Below are 24,563 nucleotides of genomic sequence, written 5' to 3' on the forward strand. Positions count from 1 at the left end.
CGCGTGATTCCTGCCTGCCCGCACGTCCCACTGCGCCCGAATGAGAGATATGTCAGACGCGTCACTTCCTTTCCTTAAAATCAATTTTCATTTCATTTTCCTTTCCTGACGGAGCGGTTTTGGTGTCCACAGAGATATGTGCGAGACAAGCCTCACTTCCTTTCCTTAAAATGAATTATTTTATTTTGCTTTCTTTGCGGTGCGGTCCGGGTTGCCCACCGAAATATGTGACATTCGTTCCTTCCTTTCCTTGCGCTGCCGTCGCGCGCTGTTGGGGCAGTGGCGTACGAGGAGGAGGAGGAGGAGGAGGAGGGATTTTTCACGCACGGCCGACGCCGGCTTTTCTGCGACACGAGCTCCTTAACGCTGCCGCGTGAATGTGTTTTTGCAGCTTCTGTGCTTAGTCTCTCAAATGTTAGCGGCTTCTGCATGATATCTCAAGCTTAGTCAGCCGCTCTAAATACGTGGCGAGACGACTCTAGCGACCGTCCCTACTATTGATAAGGTTATCTTAAGAAGGGTCTATATTTGAGCTCTGCTGGGTGTTGTGTCAGCAAGAAAATGCTTTTACTGCATAGAGAGTTTATCCGTGAAACTTGAAACTGAATGAAAAAGCAAAGAGGACAGACATTATCACGTGGTGTTTTTCACAGCCTGTGAAATTCTTTTTTTTTCTGCCAAAAGGGTCACTTATCTTAGAGTCACGTAAAGGGGCATCACGTAGATTCGCACAGAAGCTGCCCGAAGACGGTTCACAGCGGACCATTCGGGGCAGAATGCACGCGCTTGCAACGTCGGTTTCAGCGTTTATGGCTCTTGCCATACTGTACTGCAAGACTAGTGAAGGAAGGTCGGAGCTCACGTACCAATCAAGTAAGTGTTAGACGAAGAAGAGCTCTGGAAATGATGAATGTTGGGTACGCTTGAGACTAGCAGAGGCATTGTTCCTCCGTGGAATTTAAAAAATATTTTTGCTTCTTGTAAAGACATTATCGATTATTGTCTGCGCCGAGATAGCCTGTCTCATTATTCGCGTTTCACGAAATACTCAGTCATGAGATGTACGGCGCTGCTAATAAGCGGTGGCAATGCAGTTCTAGCGTGGCGAAAAAATTAACGCTCTGTAGGCGTTAATGAACAAGACATTGTTTGAGGAAGATCTGCATCACTAAGAAATTCCAAGCCTTTTGGACTGAAAACTTTGAAGAAAGAATGCTGTATAAATATGATATCTAAAAACAACCACCGCTTATTTCCTCTCCTAACTTTTGCCGCGTTGCTAAAGTAGTCAGGGCCCGAAAACTGAATTTTCGTCTGATTACGAACATTCTCACGGAGCAAGGATCAGCGCCTATAATAAATGCGTATGTGTAATGTGGTATTGCTGTGCAAGTATTAACGACATTAATGGCTTGTGGCTTAGGGGGGTGTACCGTCCCAAAGCGACTCTGTCTATAGGGACGGCTTAGTGAAGGGCTCCAAAATTTGGACTGCCTGAGATTCTTTAACGTGCACTGACATCGCAATGTAGACGGGCCTCTAGAACTTCACTTCAATCGAAATTCGACCGCCGCGACCAGCATCGAACCCGCGTCTTTCGGGTTAGCAGCCGAGTGCCATGCCCACTGATTCACCGAAGCGCCTTTCGACATTATTCATCAGCGTGGTAACACAAGGTGGAATCTAACAATTGAAAACATAATGTGCTACGTATTCATTTCTAAACAATTGGCGGTGGTTTAGCTCTTGTTAAACCTGGAATGACGCGATAGATGCAGCTGGCCGAGTGACCACGTGGCGGTGGTGGCGCCGCCATCGCCACGGTGCCGCCACGCTGAAGGCTCGAAATGCTACCGTAATGTAGCTATCGCTACAAAAGAAAAATGGAGGAACGCTTGTGTGCTCAATCTCCTGGTTAGGTTGATAATACGAGTAAATATGAAGCAAGTTTATTATTGACGTAGAAGAGGGATCACTGCCTGCATTAGTTCACGGATTGAGGCTGGTCAGTCATGCGAGCTCGTTTAAGAGCCGTGTGAAATTGAGGGTTCTAACGATAAGAGATATTCATTCTGGATTTTCTCGAGAAAACTGACTCAGCGGCTATTATATTTAGTCGACGTCATTAATGAACATTTCGGCTGCACAGTAGTCGCTTCACGAGTCAATCATTTTTGTTTGTTTTTTTGGCAGGCCCGCAATTGAAGCTTCGTTAGAAATGTTTCTTTTAGCTTATCATCACTTGCAAGTTTTTAGCCTACCGCAATAATTACGAGTTTTCATCAACCCCCATACCCGAATTAACGCTATCAGCGTGTGCTGTCATTAAAATCGCAGCAGCGTACAGTACACAATTTTGCCTAGGAACATATAGCGAAAGTAAAGTGCAATAAAACCTATGGATAAAAATTTTCAGACTTCTCAGCATCTAAATAATACGAAAACACACTGCTTCTGCCAAAATGCCGATTTGCTTCCTCATAACAGCCTAAACCCCTTAATTTGATACTTTTATGGGATACAGCACGTATCGCGCAAGAATGTTTGCTCTACGAAGCTCAGAACCAATTTTAAACGAAATCACTTAGCCACATGCAATCACGTTAAGTTTTTTTTTGGGCGTCCTCCGGAGCAGCTCTACTCTTATAGCTTGTAGTTATCTGTTTAGAGAACTGGCGTCTTTAAAAAGATAAACCTAGCTCAAAGAGAGGTACAGTAAATTTTTTTTTTAATTTCGAGCCAGCCATTTTTACTTCTACCGCTGTGCTTTTTGGATTTCTCTTCTGCTTCCCTTCCAAATGTCTCAGTCTCCAACAACACACTCTGCGACGCACAGAAGGAAGTCATGCGTTGACACACTTTGGTAAGTCTTGTGCCCTGTAATAAAGAGGTTTTTCTTTCTGGCTGAATATTTTCAGATACCTGCTATTACAATGGAAGGGAAGTGTTGAGCGGCTCGTCGATTACTCTTAACGAGACCTGTGTCAAAATATCCTGCTTGAGGGGCACATTAGAGCTGCAGCAGTAAGTAATATTTCTGCACTTTGATAGTCGAGTCTCCAAACAGCCCATATTTCTTATGCACACCCATTTTCCTTTAAAACTCCTGTTGCGAAAATGACCGCTCTCATAGTACTTTGAGATTTGCAGTCGTGGACAAAGTTTTGTGGACGCCGTGGTGTTTAAACGAGGTCGATCTCTCTATTATTAGTCTCTAACTGGAGGAAGACTTTCATTTGAGCTAGTTGGTTGTAGCTTGACATGGTTTACGAAAAAGCGTACAGGCGCTAAAAGACGAAGAAAAGCACACTCAAGACAGGACAGGCACCAACTTCCAACTAAGTTTATTCATGGTCAAAACCTAGACGACACTTGCAGCATTTGCCGTGAGTGGCCATGTGGCTCCCATAACCATTTTTTATCGCAATCTTGTGCTCTCTCACTCTTTCATTGTAGCATTGACCTGTCTGGCCAATATATTCCAGACCGCAGCTAAGAGGCACAGCATACACAACGTCAGTAGTGCAAACAGTGGCGCGGATTAGGTGATTAGTTTTGCACTGCCTAACCATTCTTGCTATGTTCAAAGTGCACACGCGCGACAGCTTGCAAGGAGCAGATAGAACCACATTCAAATTCATCGCAAGGTCTAAAGACAGATTAGAGCGTGAAATCATATAAGCTTATTACATCAAGCAGAGGGGTCATATCTGCATAAGCAAGGCATCTGTCTCGCTCTCAGAAGAAGAGATGAGGTTTCTCAGTGGGTCATTATCAGAGCTCTAATCATTGCTTGATCATTTTGGCACGTGTTCCTATGCTCTGTCACTGCGTGTTTTTTGTTTTGCTTTTATCTTTGCCTGCTGGTGTGGTTATTAAGCGGTTTTTTCCATGAATAAACTTAGTTGGAAGTTGGCGCCTGTCCTGTCTTGAGTGTGCTTGTCTTCGTCTTTTAGCGCCTGTACGCTTTTTGCGTAAACCATGTCTAACTGGAGGCCACGCCTGAAAAGGTTAAAATCTAAATCCTGTTCTTTCAACTTCACAAGTTTGGTCGACAGGCCGCGGCTAATATTAAAGCTATCAGCTTTGTTCACAGAGCCCACGCACAAAATAATTTTGCCCACAATGTACCTGAGCTTTGAATTTCGCTGCTCAGCATATGAAGTGTTGTCTTGCAGTGTGAGCGCAAGCATAGCACATAAATTAAAACAGGGTGTGCTTCGAAACCGCGTGTAGGTTCCAGTGTCGCCAACTGAAGGCCACAAAAGCATATTTATTGGTCAAAAGAAGGTTGCTTGTTCTTTCTGAAACGAAAAGCTTCACTACGCTAGGCAAAACAGTCGTCACGTAGGCAGAAGAATGACCTTGAACGACATTCAGCCCAACCACGTTAGCCGTGTATGACCATATGTGATACAGTTATGCTGTCGAACCCTTAACCCATGATATTTGAACTCTGACATTGGGTGACCTTTGCGTTGATCTTTGACCTCAAGAACATCCGATGAGGCGATGTGAAACCACGGGATGACATCCGATGGGGTATCGTAAGACTATGTGATACCACGTCACAGTGACGTGGTAGAGTGGGTATACACAGTACGGCTGTCGAGAGCGTATAGCGGAGCTGCCATGGACGAGCCTCAGACGCTTAGCAAGCGTTCGTGCTTTTCGCTGAATTCCAGGGTTAGCCAAGTTAAGCCACTGCCAATTTTTTTTATTAGCCGCATACCACATAACGCGCTTGATCAGAGTACACCGCACCTACCAGGTCTTCTACGTAACAAAAGTCAAAGTGTAGATGTACAGCAGCTCACTAAATGAAGACAAAAATAAAAAGACATTTTTAGCTTTCTCTATGCAGCAAGCCCTGTTATTTGTTGAAACCAATGTGAGCGCAATTGCCTTATCTTTTATGTCAAGCGTGAATAAAACGTACGTCGTGATAGAGCGATAAAAACAAACTAGTCGATGACGGTGAATAAAGATGTTTGGAAAAACAGTGTGTGAGCGAAACTGGATGCTTGTGTTTATTTCTGCTAAACAAGAAATCGTTGCATGCCCTACGCTCAATTTTTTTTTATCAGGACCAGTTTCGGCTGGAAGCGGAGTGTGACCTTGTGATCAGGACTATTAACAGCACTTTGAGCGCAGGTCCCCTAAAGTGTAGTGAGGAACGCGATGGAGTCCTCGCATGATTTTTCTATAATTGCATTGCCTTTCTGGAACAAAGAGAAATTTAAGGCGCAACGCATTCATAAGAACATGCTCACGTATTGCTTTTTGCACGTTTCCGGTATTAAGCGTTCGGAAAATTTGGCCCCATCAAAACATTCTAACTCACGAAGCTGTTCTTCCCAAAAATGTGGAGATCATCTTATTGAATCTATAGTGTGGACAAGAACAGGGTTCTGGTAAGCTGTTATTCAATTCGCTGCAGTATTTGGAAAAAAATTCAGAGGCTTATGTGACATGCTACCATAATTTCAGAGAAAAATAAAACTTTATCTCTCTCTGCCTCCACTGAAGAGGTTCTTTGGGAGGTATAGGTTGTCTACTGTTTTCTTGACTTGCATCTCGCACGCGAATAAAAAGAAAATTTTCTGTTATATGCACTCTGGCTAAACCTTGGAATTCTTTTCTGGGAATGTTGTTTCGCTTTCACTCTGTTACCTTACAGTGTACAGCGATGCATTTTACCGAAGCTTTCAACCGCTAAAAGTCGAAACAAAGATATCATTATGCGCATAGCTTCTGTCGATTGCATTTGACGGCACTTTTAGTCGATTGAATTTTTAGATTCATTCTTGTACGCTTCCTCTTAAATTATCGTCAAAATTCACCATATTTATAGCTCAGATAATTCCTCAGTATTTCTCTACTAACGGTGATAGCGCATACAATGGTGTAAACTAAGGATCCATTGCACGGGTCATGCGAAGTTCTGGGCACCAACTAAAAATATATTATTTGCATTGCGTCTATAATTAGAACATAAGAATACTTTCCTAAAAGATGCCCAGGTCTCCGCAATAGCTAGTCTAATGAACTGGGCAGGCTAATGTGGACTGATGGAATGCTTCGAAGCAATATCCGTATTTTAGCTTCGTGAGTGGTTGTATATTTATTCTTTTTGCTCTTATCACAGTGCAGTTTCACCCACCTAATTTCAACTCGATTTACTGTGCTTAGCAGAGCATGGTGGTCATATAGCTGCCGCTGCTGACTCCTTTCAATTCTATCTTGTATGTTCTTTTTCCCAATAGATGTCCGCCTGTTGAATTCAATGACCCTTTATGCGAGATCGTGAACGGCCCAGAAACTGAGTTCCCAGGCTGTTGCCCGGTCGCTTATTGCGAAAATCGTGGAAGCACTGAGCACTGATACATCGAAGCCCAGCGAAGTGTCAAGATGGTACACCGGTGTGATTAAAAATGACAGCGTATAAGGTCACACTTGCATCATGTATGATTTGAAATTCTTGACGATTTCTTTATTATTTGCTCTGCGCAAGAAAAGTTGTTTTTTCTCTGACTAGTTGCTTTTTTTAGAGTGGTAACTCATAAAAAACCTATTGCGTACAATAGTAGATGCGGAGTAAACGACAGTTTCTTGTTTATTAGAAAACGGGTGTTCAGGCGTACAGAGGAAAAGCTTCTATTGGTGCCAAGGGCGAAGTATGCCTCTTAAAAAACCTGTACTTGCAAAACACGAGGTCCTTCATTTGTGGAACAAGTAACGAGATTTACCTATAAACTATGCACGGCGAGCTTGCATGTGGGGCACAAAAATCTTCCATTTTTGACTTGCCCGCCATAGCGTTTGTTGAGTCGGTCTTCTATTTGCTCAGTTTTTCACTCAAGCGGCATTCGCTTACAATAACTATTTTTTTATGTTTAGCACTGCAGGAAACCATAACCGGCTTCGCTGGCTGCTTTTTAAGAGAGAAATCTGTACGTTGTAAGCTTCCAGGCATATGACTAGACTTACGATGAAGTTCTCGGTAGTTGCACTGAACAAAGAGTACAGAGTTTCGTTAGCCATGAGGACATTTTGCTTAGTAATGAAATATTTCTTGTTCAGCGCAATCAACATTTTGGCGAAAAAACATCGTCGGTGTTGTCATCAAAGGAGATAATAATGGGCGTAATCTAAAAAGAAATACAAGGAATGTTAGGACTGGGGGCTCCGATAATATCGGAAAGAAGGCAAACATCATAGTCTTTGCTCTTAAAAAATTCAGTTGGACACTGGTTGCTGAAGGAAGCAAGACTGGCCCGACAGCAAGAGTTTTTCCTGAAGGACGGCAATTATCTAATCATAAATGGAAACATGAGGCCCATAGGTGTTGCAACGCTCGTGCGTGATACTCTCATAGTTGATAACTTTGCTGAAAAATCATGACTGATCAAAGTTAGGCATTATCCACAGTATGGTCAAAACAGACTTCTGCCTGCCTTTGCTATTTATTTCCTCCGAGCACTGCGCCGGTGAGATAATCCTACCCCGGTCTTGTTTTCCTTTCACTACATAATCTACCTCATCCTGCTGAGCGCTACAGCAGCGACCGATAATGCCTATAAAACACACACTGTTCAGTGGCATCTACATTGTTATGAAAAGCACTCCGTGTCTAAATCTGTGAACATGGCACGGGAAGTATTCCTATTACCTCGCGACATAGCCTGAATATAAAACTCGCACGGTTAGGCTTATCTGAGTTTATATTCTATGAACTAACAACTAGTTTGCCCAACTTAACGCTCTGCTGGCCATCATTTATTACGTGCTCTATCCACCTAGCTCTCGTACGACTTTTCACTCTTCTGTCCCGGATTTGCCAGAATACTTGGCTGTGAAAAAATGCAAACACCTTTCCGCTGCCGAACTATTCATCATGAAAATAATGTTACCTTGTTACGTTAATCAATGAATTTTAGTAGCTTTTTTTCAGAACTACACACAAACCCATGCGTATAGAAATTTGTGGAGCATGAATGTCGTGAAAAAACAGTCTTCTGGTTGTCTGGTGGCACCGCCGGACATTGAAATATCCACTGTACAAGGAAAAGTTAGGAAATGTTAAAGACGTTTGATAAAAATCTTTTAAAGAACAGGCTACTATAACTATTTTTATGAGATTAAAGTGGTTGTAACACTACGCCAGCATGATAGTGGAGCATGCGAAATATAGATACACTTTTGAGGGTTGTTGCATTATCAAGAAGACGGCAATTAAACACAAGAAGAACAGCAAGGTAAAGATATCACCCAAGATGGAGGACCTGGAAGCTGAGTTGCAGATGGAGGGTGCAGTCGAGAAAGTGACAACCTGCGCCCCATGATTGGCGTCCACAAATTTTAGCGAGGGATAGACACATTACAAGAAAAAACATTACTTAAGAATAATCTATTTCTTGAAACACGCAGGCTATTTATGCACGTCCCTCACAATGCTAGCATGATAGCATAACATCATGATATACGCCAAAATCACCTTGCAATTTGCGCACAAATGCAGGAAACCAAAGGAACCTGAGACGCATGCAAATTACAGGCTTCTTTCAGGGTATTGGAATAGAGGGTAAAGCTCGCTGTCAGCCAACACAAGAAATGATTTAGGCCGAGTGAATGGCGAAGCTCTGCGATCACAGCTTCAGTTCATCCTCCAAAAAACTCTTAGAAAAATGAGTTTGCTCTCGCGTCTTCCTTCGTTCTGCTTTTGTAGCAGAATTCAGGCATTGTTTTTTATCGATAGCTGCATTACGATAGCATTTCGAGCCTTCACCGTGGCGGCGCCGTGGGTAGTCACGTGGTTGGTCACGTGGTGCGGAGCAGCTGCCGGGGGCGCGGCGCGCGGGCGAAACCGAGTCGGGGAGGAATGCAGAGGAGGAGAGGGGGGAGAGAGTGAATCCTCCTCGAGAGACGAAGAAGGTTTGGTTTGGTTTTATGGGGGTTTAACGTCCCAAAGCGACTCAAGCTATGAGGGACGCCGTAGTGAAGGTCTCCGGGAATTTCGAACACCTGGGGTTCTTTGACGTGCACTGACATCGCACAGTACACGGGCCTCTAGAATTTCGCCTCCATCGAAATTCGACCGCCGCGGCCGGGATCGAACTCGCGTATTTCGGGCCGGCAGCAGAGCGCCGTAACCACTCAGCCACCGCGGCGGCTAGATGAAAAAGGAACGCCCAGCGAAACGGAGCGGAGAAAGACTGACTTTGCAATTTATTATCTTTGCAATTTAAGTTTCACTCGGTCAGCTGCAGCTATCGCGTCGTTCCAGGTTTAACCAGAGCTAAACCACAGCCAATTTTTTACCTTGTTCATGCAATTATGCTGTAAGGCTGCCATTGTGGCAGACAAGCAAAAGTAGCGTATGGCTTTGAACACAAATTTGGTGGAAGCCAGTTGCCTTCTAGACTGTCGTGTATCTCTGCGAGCGGAATTTAACGTTCCTTTAATTTAAACATTTCACCACCAACTTGCCCGACCGAGCATCCTGGTGTATTATTAAAAATAAATTATTCAAAAGCCTCGCCAATTTTGATAAATACAAAGAAATTCGAACATTTTTTAGGACGCAGTCAATTACCGCTAGTAGTAAAATAAGTCCACAAATTCTATGTTCCCCTTATTGCTCTCCACTCTATATGGTGTTAGAAGGTTTCGCCACAGCGCTCCTACAGGACAAAAAGAAAAGCACTGAATGAAATGAAGGCTTTGACGTAGGATATGTCGGATCAGTAGATAAGGTACTTGCCACTGTCACAGACCGCACTGTAGAAAATGATAATCTCCACAAAAGACTTTCAAAGCTCGAAGAAGCTGGAACCAACGCTGAATTAAGTCTGCTCCTGTAAGCAACCTTGGCTTCCACAGTCGGAATTTGAACATCAAAATACACGCACTAAAAAAGAAGAACATAAATGCCTCGACTAAATTGTAACTTGATTCCTTCTAAAAGAAATGCGATACCCAGTATCGCTGTCCGTTTTATGCAACAATCAACACGCGATAAATGGCTCGAATATAGGAAAATGTAGAAAACGAAGTTTAGCTCATCATAACTGCCGAACTAGATCAACAGCGTTCATTTTTATTTCAGTTTCGATCAGCGCGGAGTGAATGCAGGTGGACAAGGCGCCCTTTATCGGCCACTCGATATGTTAGGCTGGTGGACTTCTTGGCAGGCTTCTGCGGATGAGGATTGCAAAGCTGAAGTGAATCATGCACACGCACATGCACACGCTTACGCGGTTACGCGCGCACTTAGAGGTTATTCACTGGGTGCCAAAGAGACCGGAGTCCTCTAAATAAAGAACCACCAAGAACCATACACCTATCCAAGCTACACCTATCCAAGCGAAAGATAGAAAAATGCGAAGAATATAGTCATCAAGACTGCCTCCTAGAAATTATTTTATGTCGCCTTTGTATCGGAACACTGATTTAGCATACAATTTCATCCTCGCAAAACTGTATGAACACAGCTGCGATGTGTGAGGTGAGCCGTTCAACACAAGCTACGTTTCCGGAGGCAACAAGTAAATCGAGCACACTCGGCGCTAACGCGTCGTTTTATTCCCGCCGTAATTGACGGACTAAACAATATTTTTCGAGGCGTACATCTGCCTAGCAACACACACAAAAAAAACAGCAGACAGCTTGCGAGGAGCAGCCTACCACCACGGGTTTCGCACCGACTGCCTTTCCGCGCGTTAGGGACAACTTAGCGGCACAGATATAAGCGGCTGTAGCAAAGAGCCGGATGGCTTCCGCGGCTTTTAACGCCGCTTACAAACAATGGTGAGAAGTTTGTCGCGGCGCAGACAATCTGTTCTGCACCCAGAGCTCTGCTTAGTGCGGTTTAGGAGACCAAATTAATAAAACATAATCGTGAAGGCTTACCGTGAGTGGACGATTAAGTTGGATTTCGTTGAAAACTTAATCCAGGAGGGAACGCGCCTACTTCACCGGCGACATGGACACACCCGTGCACACAGTTGTTTGCAGCCCGAATGATTTTCCGGCGTCTCGCGTTAAAATGGGTAAAACGTGAAACAGAAACCCGTTTCACGGTCGTACCTTTACCATTCGCACTTTTGCTGCGTATAGCTTGACGTGCTATCTAAGACCGTAGAGGGCAATTGAATTATGAACTTAGATTCTCCACTCCCGCTTTAAAAATAGCATTGTTTTCAAGAAAAAAAAACGCAACCTTACTGCTTAGTTCATACGCGCGCATCTCCCAGCGATTAGTAAGTGGCACACTTTTTGAATAGTAATTAAAAAGTTTTATAGCTTAAAGTCTTCTTTGTCTGTTTGTGTTTAAAAAAACGGTTTACGCGGAGGAACGAAAAATTACTGGTTTGTGACTGTTCCGTTGAAGCACATTCTCAAGCGAGTGCTAACGTCAAAGGTATAAATGGCAGAAGTTAATCGCGCTGAACAACATGCTCTTTGAGACACTTCTAGCGATGTTTCTAAGTGATGGGCACATCCTTTAATTCCCACACCCGTGTTTCCTGCTTTATATTCAAGAGGTTTTAGGGAAATGTGCAATCGCTAATGAAGCGTTTCTTAGTTAAGCGCGTTAGACAGTAACGATCTAAAAATAGAACGCAATTGTCTCGAGCGATTTCTTTAACGGAGAGCATGTTCCTTTGATATAGTACAGTTTGCGGGCACCCTTACTTCACGAATGGCTGCCTTTCCTCGCTTTACCTGTCAGCATTGAATATTATTTATTTTTCTTTACAATACACGTCACGGTATAACCAAAAGCAGCTTTTCAAGGCTTGTAAAAAGAGTACACTGGAGGACGTTACATTGTCGTAACCAAATATTTTTTAATTCCTGAAACATCGAAGGAGGTGGAGGATTCTAGCCATAGTTCCGTTCACTTTCTGCGGAGTTTCCTCGACATGCACAGCAAAAAGTAATTCAAAATTTTATAGACTTAGTATAAAGATAGTGTAGACCCTTTCTGCTGACAAAAAGAAAGTAAGATTACTATAGACTTTGATCCTTCGATAATCTATAGACTGTCAGATAAAAGTAAAGTACGCCTTTTAAAGACATTATAGATAGTCTGTATGCAAAAGGAAGTCAAGGCTGTGATATACTTTAGCTATTGATCTTCTGTGAGTGACTGTAGACAAAAGGAAATTAGGGCAATTATATACTTAGGCTGTCGATAGTCTATAGTATAGACTGTCTATAGACAAAAGGAAATAAGGGTGGTTATGAACATTGGTCTATAGATCGGCTATAGGGAAAGGAAAATTGAAGTTGTAATAGAAACTAGTCTATAGCCCAATCATATACAAAAGGAAATTAAGGCAGTTAAAGACATTCGTATATATACAGTCTACAGAATATCTTTATACAAAAATAAATTACAGCGGTTATATACTTTGCTCTGTAGATATCCCATAGACTTTCTAAAAAGAGAAATAAAAGTTTAAAGGATGGCTATAAAGTCCCTAAAGACTGTATAGAAAGTCTGCAGGCCATTTTTATAAAGTATAGAGGAAATTTTTCTTGTAATGCAAGAGTTTCCTGCATCAGTCCACAAATTCGCAGTCTCCCGCCTACAGACTTGCAATTATTCTCATTAACGGTTAAGCTACCGTCAATAACCATGTTTTTCTACCATCCGTCCCCATCGGAATTCTTTGCTAGGCTTAACTACTTTTTGCCAGCGATAGAAAAGCTTCAAAAGAAAAACTAAAAAAAGAAAGGCCTCTTGCCAGAGCGACAGCACCTTCATTAAAAACAAGTCACTCAAATCAAGCCTTCCAAGAAAGCGATCTGTGACTTTTAATTGCATTTTTCAAGGCACGCCGTTATGAAGCATGCGTGTGGGTGCCGAAGAACGGCGGAAGCTTCTACACAAGCATTACAAGATCACAAGGTGAACAAGTATAGCAACAATAGGATTTCTGGAAAAGTTATTAATCTCAAAAAGTCGAAAAACGTAAATAATTTTCTACAACGACCGAAATAGGCGACTTTTCGTCGCTACAAAGACACGTGCCTTTCTTCTAGATTTTTGGTTTTCTTCAAAAGCTTAGGTAAGGCAATTTTAGTGACATGAGAGTAAAGTAAGTTGTCCAGTCGGGTTTCAGAATTTTTCTTATCTCGCGAAATAAAGAGAATCGTGTGCAACGTTGGAGGCTTTCTACGATTAATTTATTACTTTATTTAAGTGAAGGAAGAAAGGCTGAGGGCTATACCCAAAGATATGTCGGTTCCGTAGCAATGAGATGGGAGTTACAAATGAGCGACAAGCAAGTACATAATTTCAATATCACTGATTACAACACTATTGAAAGTTAGCTTCTCGATCATTTGGAAGCAGACGCTGCAGATGACGGTAGTCTTGTCGAGGTGTTCCTTCGGAAATGACATTTGTTGGAGCTTTCTACACATTCTGTCGTTTCATCTTCTATCCCAGTGGGCTGACCCTACTGTTGGGTTGGACCAGTGGAGAATGTGGGGAAAGTATAGAAGTGGGCAGGAGGAACGTATCTCTGACCTCCAAGTAATGCGTGATTTAACGTCCAAAAGTTGCACATATGGGACATAGGGTACGTCGTTTATTGTGGATGGCGGCACGATTTAGATCACTTGGGGTAGGTTAACTTGACTGACGGCACACATCAGATGGGTGTTCTTGCATTGTGATTCTACTTAAATATGATCGCCGCGAATGAAATTCTACTACCTCCAATTTCAAGAGAGATCATGATGCGAGGTGTTATCATAACTGAAGAAACTTAACAGCCACAATGCGCTAGCCAACCTACACGCAATATGAGACTAAATTGTTCGACACAAAGGCAAACGGCTTCCTCTGCGATTATTGTAAAAATCAAGCTTGCCCTTGTGATAAATAGCACTGCCAGATTGCAGCGGGTGTATAAAGATTTATCGTTCGCCATTGGCTTTGCGCTGATTAGCTAATAATTCATCTGATAGGAAGAATAGAGAGAGACTACATAGTATAAAACAGGTTCGAAGATGAACCACGGTTGGCTAATCTCAATAGGAGTGACACCAGTCAGATTTAAAAAATTGAGACAAGAAACAAATCGGAGGTCCGAAGATAGGCACGCGCACGTCAGAAGGTTAAAAATTAAAGATCCAGAGTAAATCGCACTGGCGATTAGTCATGATGAAGCATAGCTCGGCCTACAATGTAATCCAGGTTGGAGCCTTTGCGGCAAAATCATCTTAAATTCATCATTCTGATGTACCGCCGTTCATGCAACATGCTTTGATATTTTACTGTAGTAACTGTACCTGTGTTCCCGCTTTGTGTCTGTGTTGGTAGCGCTTGTGTTATTCACAACGAATGTTTACCAGCTTGCTCAGTTATCTGCCTTGATGCCCTTGATTGTCGTATACTATATGACAGGAAACATGGGCTATGTGTCGTCTCGAGCAGTCATTCTACTAAGTTTTGCGGGCCAATAGTCAAATGTGGGGCTGTTCTTCACACTTCTGACCTATATTTCACGTGTTTTACTTAGGTGCTCGTGAAAATCGCAGCGTAATTATGTTTTTTTTTATTTAGATGTGATGATAATAATAATAATAATTGGTTTTGGGCGAAAGAAAATGGCGCAGTATCTGTCTCGTATATCGTTGGACACCTGAACCGCGCCGTAAGCGAAGGGATAATGGAGGGAGTGAAAGAAGAAAGAAAGAAAGAGGTGCCGTAGTGGAGGGCTCCGGAATAATTTCGACCACCTGGGGATCTTTAACATAATAATTGTTTTTAAAGGAAATGGCGCAGTATCTGTCTCATATATCGGCGGACACCTGAACCGCGCCGTAAGGGAAGGGATAAATGAGGGAGTGAAAGAAGAAAGGAAGAAAGAGGTGCCGTAGTGGAGGGCTCCGGAGTAATTTCGACCTGGGGATCTTTAACGTGCACTGACATTAGATGTGAAGGAAGATGCGTTTGCTTTCGTTCTATGCTATGCTAAGCAAGCTATACTTTGAAAACAGAGTTCTCCGGATCTCCTGCGTGACGAACGAAGCCGGAGAATGTCATTCGATGCGGCTTGAAGATAATGGGCATGCTGCGCCACCCAGTGCAATATAGACGAATGGGTGTACTGTGTCTTGGCAAACAAGGGAGGAATAGATTTGTTCTGTGTGCAGTCAATGCACCTTGAGCAAATATATTCTCTGAATGCTCTGTAAAGCTTGCAAGCAGCGACACTGGCATCTGCTCACAAAGGGACGTGAGAAAAGAGCCAATGCATTGCAAAAATTTGAAAAAGCACTTTTTCACTAATACATATGCTGCAGCCTCCACTCACAAAAACTCAGAACGTAGAAAGGGTGTTGACTCGTGTTGTTGTCCCGGCTCCACCATTAACATGAAATAGACATCACGTTCTTCTACAGCTGCGCACAGAACAACTGGAGGATGCTTAAGCTTCGCCTTTAAGAGTGGAACGCGACAGCGTGTTGCAGCACTGCCGGGGTGTCCACGGAACGCCATCGCCCGTTCGGCTTGACGTCTTTCCCGTTAGAGAAATCGCTCTGCTACGTGCGATGAAATGGACGCGCGGAGCGGCAAACCACGTAGAAACGCTGCTAGGCGCCTTGCCGAAACGCGCGGGACTCAAGTTGCAGTCGTAGTTCGTCGGCACATCGTCCTCGACAAAGCCGATGCCACGAACGCCAGCATAGCTTCCACGCCGAACGAACGGGCAGAAACCCGCAACCTTTGCGCTTTAGATGTGGGCTGCATTGTTCGCCGCTCACCGCGTGATTCCTGCCTGCCAGCACGTCCCACTGCGCCCGAGCAAGAGATATGTCAGGCGCGTCACTTCCTTTTTTAAAATTAATTTTGGTTCATTTTCCTTTCCTTGCGGCGCGGTTCGGCTGTCCACAGAGATATGTGTGAGACAAGCCTCACTTCCTTTCCTTAAAACGAATTTTCATTTTATTTTCCTTTCTTTGCGGCGCGGACGTGGTTGCCCACAGAAATATGACAGGCGTTCCTTCCTTTCTTTGCGCTTCCGTCGCGCGCTATCTTTTGGGGCAGTTGGAGGAGGAGGAGGAGGAGGAGGAGGAGGAGGAGGAGGAGGAGGAGGAGGAGGAGGAGGAGGAGGAGGAGGAGGAGGAGGAGGAGGAGGAGGAGGAGGGATTTTTTGCGCACGGCCGACGCCGACGACGCCGGCTTTTCTGCGGGACGAGCTCCTTAACGCTGCCGCGTGAAAATGTGTTTTTGCAACCTCTATGCTTAGTCTCTCAAATGTTAGCGGTTTCTGCATCATATCTCAAGCTTAGTCAGCCGCTCTAAATACGTGGCGAGACTACTCTAGCGACCGTCCCTACTATTGATAAGGTTATCTTAAGAAGGGTCTGTATTTGAGCTCCGCTGGGTGTTGTGTCAGCAAGAAAATGCTTTTGCTGCATACAGAGTTTATCAGTGAAACTTGAAACTGAATGGAAAAGCAAAGAGGACAGAAATTATCAGGTCGTGTTTTTCACAGCGTGTCAAATTCTTTTTTTTTTTCTGCCGAAAGGGTGACTTATCTTAGATTCACGTAAAGGGGCATCACGTAGATTCACACAGAAGCCGCCCGAAGACGGTTCATAGCGGACCATTCGGGGCAGAATGCACGCACTTGCAACGTCGGTTTCAGCGTTTATGACTCTTGCCATAATTCACTGCAAGACTAGTGAAGGAAGGCCGGAGCTCACGTACCAATCAAGTAAGCGTTAGACGAAGAAGAGCTCTGGAAATGATGAATGTTGGGTACGCTTGAGACTAGCAGAGGCATTGTTCCTCCGTGGAATTTAAAAATTACATTCTTGCTTCTTGTAAAGACATTATCGATTATTGTCTGCACCGAGATAGTCTGTCTCATTATCCGTGTTCCACGAAATACTCAGTCATGAGATGTACGGCTCTGCTAATAAGCGGTGGCAATGCAGTTCAAGCGCGGCGAAAAAATTAACGCTCTGTAGGCGTTAATGAACAAGACATTGTTTGAGGAAGATATGCATTACTAAGAACTTCCAAGCCTTTGTGACTTAAAGCTTTGAAGAAAGAATGCTGTATAAATATATCTAAAAACAACGACCGCTTATTCCCTCTCCTAACTTTTGCCCCATTGCTAAAATAGACAGGGCCAGAAAACTGAATTTTCGTCTAATTACGAACATTCTCACGGCGCAAGGATCAGCGACTATAATAAATGCGTATGTGTAATATGGTATTGCTGTGCAAGTATTAACGACATTAATGGCTTGTGGCTTAGGGGGGTGTAACGTCGCAAAGTGACTCTGTCTATAAGGACGGCTTAGTGAAGGGCTTTGGAAATTTGGACTGCTTGAGATTCTTTAACGTGCACTGACATCGCAATGTAGACGGGCCTCTAGAACTTCACTTCAATCGAAATTCGACCGCCGCGACCGGCATCGAACCCGCGTCTTTCGGGTTAGCAGCTGAGTGCCATGCCCACTGAGTCATCGCAGCGCCTTTCGACATTAATCATCAGCGTGGTAACACAAGGTGGAATCTGACAATTGAAAACTTAATGTGCTACGTATTCATTTCTAAAAAGAAAAATGGAGGAGCGCTTGTGTGCTCAATCTCCTGGTTAGGTTGATAATACGAGGAAATATGAAGCAAGTTTATTATTTACGTCGAAGAGGGATCGCAGCCTGCATTAGTCACCGATTCAGGCCGGTCAGTCATGCGAGCTCATTTAAGAGCCGGGTGAAATTCATGGTTATAACGAGAAGAGATATTCATTCTGGATTTTGTCAAGAAAACTGACTCAGTGGCTATTGTATTTAGTCGACGTCATTAAAGAACATTTAGGCTGCACAGTAGTCGCTTCACGAGGCAATCGTTTTTTTTTTTTGGCAGGCCCGTAATTGAAGCTTCCTTTGAAATGTTTCTTAGAGCGTATCATCACTTGCAAGTTTTTAGCCTAAAGCAATAATTATGAGTTTTTATCAGCCACCATACTGAATTAACGCTATCAGCGTGCGACGTCATTATAATCGCAGCAGCGCACAGTACACCATTCTGCCTAGGAACATGTAGCGAAAGTAAAGTGCAATAAAACCTTTGGATAAAAAATTTCAAACATCTCAGCATCTAAATAATACGAATACAAACTGCTTCTGCCAAAATGCCGATTTGCTTCCTCATAACAGCTAAACCCCTTAATTTGATACTTCTATGGGATATAACACGTATCGCGCAAGAATATGTGCTCTACGAAACTCAGAACTAATTTCAAATGAAATCACTTAGCCAAGCATGCCAAATGCAATCACGTTAAGTTTTTTGGGGGTATCCTCCGGAGCAGCTCTACTCTTATAGCTTGTAGTTATCTGTTTAGAAAACTGGCGTCTTGAAAAAGATAAACCGAGCTCAAAGAGAGGTACAGTAATTTTTTTTAAATTTCGAGCCAGCCATTTTTACTTCTGCCTTTGTGCTTTTTGGATTTCTCTTTTGATTCCCTTCCAAATATCTCAGTCTCCAACAACACACTCTGCGACGCACAGAAGGAAGTCATGCGTTGACACACTTTGGTAAGTCTTGAGCCCCGTAATAAAGAGATTTTTCTTTCTTGCTGAATATTTTCAGATATCTGCTATTACAATGGAAAGTAATTGTTGAGCGGCTCGTCGATTACTCTTAACGAGACCTGTGTCAAAATATCCTACTTGAGGGGCACATTAGAGCTGGAGCAGTAAGTAATATTTCTGCACTTTGATAGTCGAGCTTCCGAACAGCCCATTTTTCTTATGCACAGTCATTTTCCTTTAAAACTCCTGTTTCAAAAATGACTGCTCTCATCGTCTTTTGAGGTTTGCAGTCGTGGAAAAATTTTGTGGACGACTTGGTGTTTAAACGAGGTCGATCGCTCTATTATTAGTCTCTAACTGGAGGCCACGCCTGAAAAGGTTAAAATCTAACTCCTGTTCTTTCAACTTCACGAGTTTGGTCGACAGGCCGCGGCTAATATTAAAGCTATCAGCTTCGTTCACAGAGCCCACGCACAAAATGCTTTTGCCCCCAATGTACCTGAGCGTTGAATCTCGCTGGTCAGCATATGCAGTGCTGCCTTGCAGTGTGAGCGCAAGCATAGCACAGATATTTAGACCGGGTGTCCTTAGGAACCGCGTGTAGGCTCCAGTGTCGCCATCTGAAGGTCACAAAAGCATATTTATTGGTCAAAAGAAGGTTGCTTGTTCTTTTGAAGCGAAAAGCTTCACTACGCTAGGCAATTAAGTCGTCCCGTAGGCATAAGAATGAACTTGCACGACCTTCAGCCCAACCACGTTAGCCATGTATGACCATATGTGATGCAGTTATTGTGTCGAACCCTTAACCCATGACCTTTATTTGAACTCTGACATTGGGTGAGCTTTGCGTTGATCTTTGACCTCAAGAACATCCGATGAGGTGATGTGAAACCACGTGATGACATCCTTTGGGGCTGTCGTAAGACCACGTGATACCACGTCATAGCTACGTGGTCGTGCGGGTATATATATAGAACGGCTGTCGAGAGCGTGTAGCGGAGCTGCCATGGACAAGCCTCAGACGCTTAGCAAGCGTGCTTGCTTTTCGCTGAATTCCAGGGTTAGCCAAGTTAAGCCACTGCCAATTTTTTTTTATTTGCTGCGTATGACATAACACGCGTGATCTTAGTACACCGTACCTACCAGGTCTTCTACGTAACAAAAGTCAAAGTATAGATGTACAGCAGCTCACTAAATGAAGACAAAAATAAAAAGACATTTTTAGCTTTCTCTATGCAGCAAGCCCTGTTATTTCTTGAAACCAATGTGAGCGCAATCGCCTTATCTTTTATGTCAAGCGTGAATAAAACGGACGTCGTGGTAGAGCGATAAAAACAAACTAGTTGATGACGGTGAACAAAGATGTTTGGAAAAACAGTGTGTGAGCGAAACTGGATGCTTGTGTTTATTAATGCTAAACAAGAAATCGTTCCGTGCCCTACGCCCATTTTTTTTTTATCAGGACCAGTTTCGGCTGGAAGCGGAGTGTGACCTTGTGATCAGGACTATTAACAGCACTTTGAGCGCAGGTCCCCTAAAGTGTAGTGCGGAACGCGATGGAGTCCTCGCATGATTTTTCTATAATTGCATTGCTTTCTGGAACAAAGAGAAATTTAAGGCGCAACGCATTCATAAGAACATGTTCACGTATTGCTTTTTGCACGTTTCCGGTATTAAGCGTTCGGAAAATTTGGCCCTATCAAAACATTTTAACTCACAAAGCTGTTCTTCCCAAAAATGTGGAGATCATCTTATTAAATCTATAGTGTGGACAAGAACAGGGTTCTAGTAAGCTGCTATTCAATTCACTGCAGTATTTGGAAAAAAACATTCAGTGGCTTATGTGACATGCGACCACAATTTCAGAGAAAAATAAAACTTTATCTCTCTCTGTCTCCACTGAAGTTCTTCGGGAGGTTAGGTTGTCTACTGTTTTCTTGACTTGCATACCTCACGCGAATAAAAAAAAATTTCTGTTATATGCACTCTGGCTAAACCTTGGAATTCTCTTCTGGGAATGTTGTTTCGCTTTGAATCTGTTGCCTTACAGTTTAGAGCGATGCATTTTACTGAAGCTTTCAACCGCAAAAATTCGAAACAAAGATATTATTATGCGCAGAGCTTCTGTTGCATGCATGTGACAGCACATTTAGTCTATTGAATTTTTAGGTTCATTCTTCTACGCTTCCTCTGAAACTATCGTCAAAATTCACCATATTCAGAGCTCAGATAATTCTTCAGTATTTCTCGACTAACGGTGATAGCGCATAGAATGATGTAAACTAAGGATCCAATCCACAGGCCATGCGCAGTTCTGGGCATCAATTAAAAAAATAATATTTACACTGCGTCTATAATTAGAACATAAGAATACTTCCCCAAAGGATGCCCAGGTCTCCGCAGTAGCTAGTCTAATGAACTGGGCAGGCTAATGTGGACTGATCGGATGCTTCGAAGCAATATCCGTATTTTAGCCTCGTGAGTGGTTGTATATTTATTATTTTTGCCTTTTTCACAGTGCAGTTCCACCCACCTAATTTCAACTCGATTGGCTGTGCTTAGCAGAACATGGTGGTCATATAGCTGCCGCTGCTGACTCCTTTCAGTTCTATCTTGTATATTCTTTTTCCTGATAGGTGTCCGCCTGTTGAATTCAATGACCCTTTATGCGGGATCGTGAACGGCCCAGAAACTGAGTTCCCAGGCTGTTGCCCGGTCGCTTATTGTGGAAATCGTGGAAGCACTGAGCACTGATACATCGAAGCCCAGCATAGTGTCAAGATGGTACACCGATGTGATTAAACATGACAGCGTATAAGGTCACAGTGTCATCATGTATGATTTGAATTTTTTGACGATTTCTTCATTCTGTGCTCGGCGCAAGAAAAGTTAAGTTTTTTTTTTCTCTGACTAGCTGATTTTAGAGTGGTAACTCATGAAAAAGCTAGTGCATACAATACTAGATGAGGAGTAAACGACTGTTTCTTGTTTATTAGAAAACGGGTGTTCAGGCGTACAGAGGTAAAGGTTCTATTGGTGCCATGGGCGAAGTATGCCTCTTAAAAAATCTGTACTTGCAAAACACGAAGTTTTTCATTTGTGGAACAAGTAAGAAGATTTGCCTATAAACTATGCACGGCGAGCTTGCAAGTGGGGCACAAAATCTTCCATTTAAGACTTGAACGTCATAGCGTTCGTTGTGTCGGTCTTAAATTTGCTCATTTTTCACTCAAGCGGCATTCGCTTACAATAACTGTATTTTTCTTTAAGTTTAGCACTGCCGAAAACCATAACCGGCTTCGCGGGCAGCTTTTTAAGAGACACATCTTTACGTTGTAGGCTTGCCCGCATATGATAAGACTTACCATGAAGTTCTCGTTAGTCGCTTTGAGCAAAGAGTACAGAGTTTCATTGGCCATGAGAACATTTTGCATAGTAATAAAATATTTCTTCTCAGGTACGTTTTTCTAAAGCTCCTTGTTCGGCGCAGTCAACATTTTGGCGAAAAAACATTCTCGGTGTTTTCATCAAAGGAGATAATTATGGACGTAATCTAAAAAAAATGCAAGGAATGTTTAGGGCTGGGGGCTCCGCTAATAGCGGAAAGAAGGCAAACATCGTAGTCTTTGCTCTTAAAAAATTCAGCTTGGCACTGGTTGCTTAAGGAAACAAGACTGGCTTGACGTCAAGAGAGTTTTTCCTGAAGGACGGCAATTATCTAATCAGAAATGGAAAGATGAAACGGATATGTTTTGCACCGCTCTAGCGAGAGACTCTCATAGTTGATCACTTTGCGGAAAAATCATGACTGATCAAAGTTAGGTATTATCCACAGTAGGCTCAAAGCAGATTTATGCCTGCCTTAGCTATTGCTTTCCTCAGTGCACTGCAGCAGGTGAGATAAACCTACCCCGGTCTTGTTTTCCTTTCACTACATAATCTACCTCATCCTGCTGAGCGCTACAGCAGCGACCGATAATGCCTATAAAACACACACTGTTCAGTGGCATCTACACTGTCCGGAAAAGCTCTCCGTGTCTAAATCTGTGAACATGGCACGGGAAGTATTCTTATTACCTCGGCACATAGCCGGAGTATAAAACTCGCGCGGTGAGGCTTATATGAGCCATCGCTTTCTGCAGTAACAACCAGTTTGCCCAACTGAACGCTCTGCTGGCCATAATTTATTTATTACGTGCTCTATCCACCTAGCTCTCGTACGACTTTTCACTCTTCTGTCCTAGATCTGCGAGAATGCTTTGCGATGGAAGAAATGCAAACAGCTTTCAGCTGCCGAACTATACATCATGAAAAGCATGTTACCTTTTTATGCAAATCAGTGAATTTTAGTAGCTTTTTTTTCAGAACTACACACAAACACAAGCGTATAGAAATTTGTGGAGAATGAAAGTCGCGAAAAAAAACAGTTTCTGGTTGTCTGGTGGCACCGCCGGACATTGAAATATCCACTGTACAAAAAAAAGTTTGGAAATGTTGAAAACGTTTGATACAAATCTTTTAAGGAACAGGCTACTATAACTATTTTATGAGAGTAAAGTGGTTGTAACACTACGCCAGTATGATAGTAGAGCATGCAAAGTATTGATACACTTTTGAGGGTTGTTGCATTATCAAGAAGACGCACCTAAACACAAGAAGATTAACAAGGTAAAGTTATCGCCCAAGATGGAGGGCCTGGAAGCAGAGTTGCAGATGGAGGGTGCAGTCGAGAAATGGCAACCTGCGCCCCATGATTGGCGTCCACAAATTTTAGCGAGGGATAGACACATTACATGAAAAAAACACTACTTAAGAATAATATATTTCTTGAAACCCGCAGGCTATTTATGCACGTCCCTCACAATGCTAGCATGATAGCATACCATCATGATAAACGCCAAAATCACCTTGTAATTTGCGCACAAATGCAGGAACCCAAAGGAACCTGAGACGCATGCAAATTACAAGCTTCTTTCAGGGTATTGGAATAGAGGGTGAAGCTCGCTGTCAGCCAACACAAGAAATGAGTTAGGTCGAGTGAATGGCGAAGCTCTACGATCAAAGCTTCAGTTCATCCTCCAAAAAACTCTTAGAACAATGAGGTTGCTCTTGCGTTTTCCTTCCTTCTGCTTTTGTAGCAGAATTCAGGCATTGTTTTTTAGCGATCGCTGCATTACGCTACATTTCGAGCCTTCAGCGTGGCGGCGCCGAGGGTAGTCACGTGGTTGGTCACGTGGTGCGGAGCAGCTGCCGGGGGCGCGGCGCGCGGACAAAACCGAGTCGGGGAGGAATGCAGAGGAGGAGAGGGGGGAGAGAGTGAATCCTCCTCGAGAGACGAAGAAGGTTTGGTTTGGTTTTATGGGGGTTTAACGTCCCAAAGCGACTCAAGCTATGAGGGACGCCGTAGTGAAGGTCTCCGGGAATTTCGAACACCTGGGGTTCTTTGACGTGCACTGACATCGCACAGTACACGGGCCTCTAGAATTTCGCCTCCATCGAAATTCGACCGCCGCGGCCGGGATCGAACTCGCGTATTTCGGGCCGGCAGCAGAGCGCCGTAAACACTCAGCCACCGCGGCGGCTAGATGAAAAAGGAACGCCCAGCGAAACGGAGCGGAGAAAGACTGAGTTTGCAATTTATTATCTTTGCAATTTAAGTTTCACTCGGTCAGCTGCAGCTATCGCGTCGTTCCAGGTTTAACCAGAGCTAAACCACAGCCAATTTTTTACCTTGTTCATGCAATTATGCTGTAAGGCTGCCATTGTGGCAGACAAGCAAAAGTAGCGTATGGCTTTGAACACAAATTTGGTGGAAGCCAGTTGCCTTCTAGACTGTCGTGTATCTCTGCGAGCGGAATTTAACGTTCCTTTAATTTAAACATTTCACCATCAACTTGCCCGACCGAGCATCCTGGTGTATTATTACAAATAAATTATTCAAAAGCCTCGCCAATTTTGATAAATACAAAGAAATTCGAACATTT

The 24,563-nt window shown here is 43.3% G+C and overlaps 1 protein-coding gene across 3 annotated transcripts; it reads left to right on the plus strand.

Moving 5' to 3' along the window:
- Positions 1 to 685: 685 nt before the first annotated feature.
- On the plus strand, positions 686 to 21,415 carry LOC144099991 (uncharacterized). Of its 3 annotated transcripts, none has more exons than XM_077633041.1 (3): positions 686 to 873; positions 2,919 to 3,024; positions 21,216 to 21,415. In XM_077633041.1, the coding sequence occupies exons 1-3, from the start codon at positions 777 to 779 to the stop codon at positions 21,331 to 21,333; spliced, it is 321 nt and encodes a 106-aa protein (XP_077489167.1). In that variant the 5' UTR covers positions 686 to 776; the 3' UTR covers positions 21,334 to 21,415. The 3 variants fall into 3 exon arrangements, with proteins under 3 accessions (XP_077489167.1, XP_077489168.1, XP_077489165.1); XM_077633042.1 differs by lacking the exon at positions 21,216 to 21,415 and adding an exon at positions 5,088 to 5,139 and having other exon boundaries at positions 688 to 873; XM_077633039.1 differs by lacking the exon at positions 21,216 to 21,415 and adding an exon at positions 6,267 to 6,473 and having other exon boundaries at positions 693 to 873.
- The last annotated feature ends 3,148 nt before the right edge of the window (positions 21,416 to 24,563 follow it).

Source organism: Amblyomma americanum, chromosome 8 (genome assembly GCF_052857255.1).
Source record: "Amblyomma americanum isolate KBUSLIRL-KWMA chromosome 8, ASM5285725v1, whole genome shotgun sequence".
Taxonomy (NCBI): Eukaryota; Metazoa; Arthropoda; class Arachnida; order Ixodida; family Ixodidae; genus Amblyomma; species Amblyomma americanum.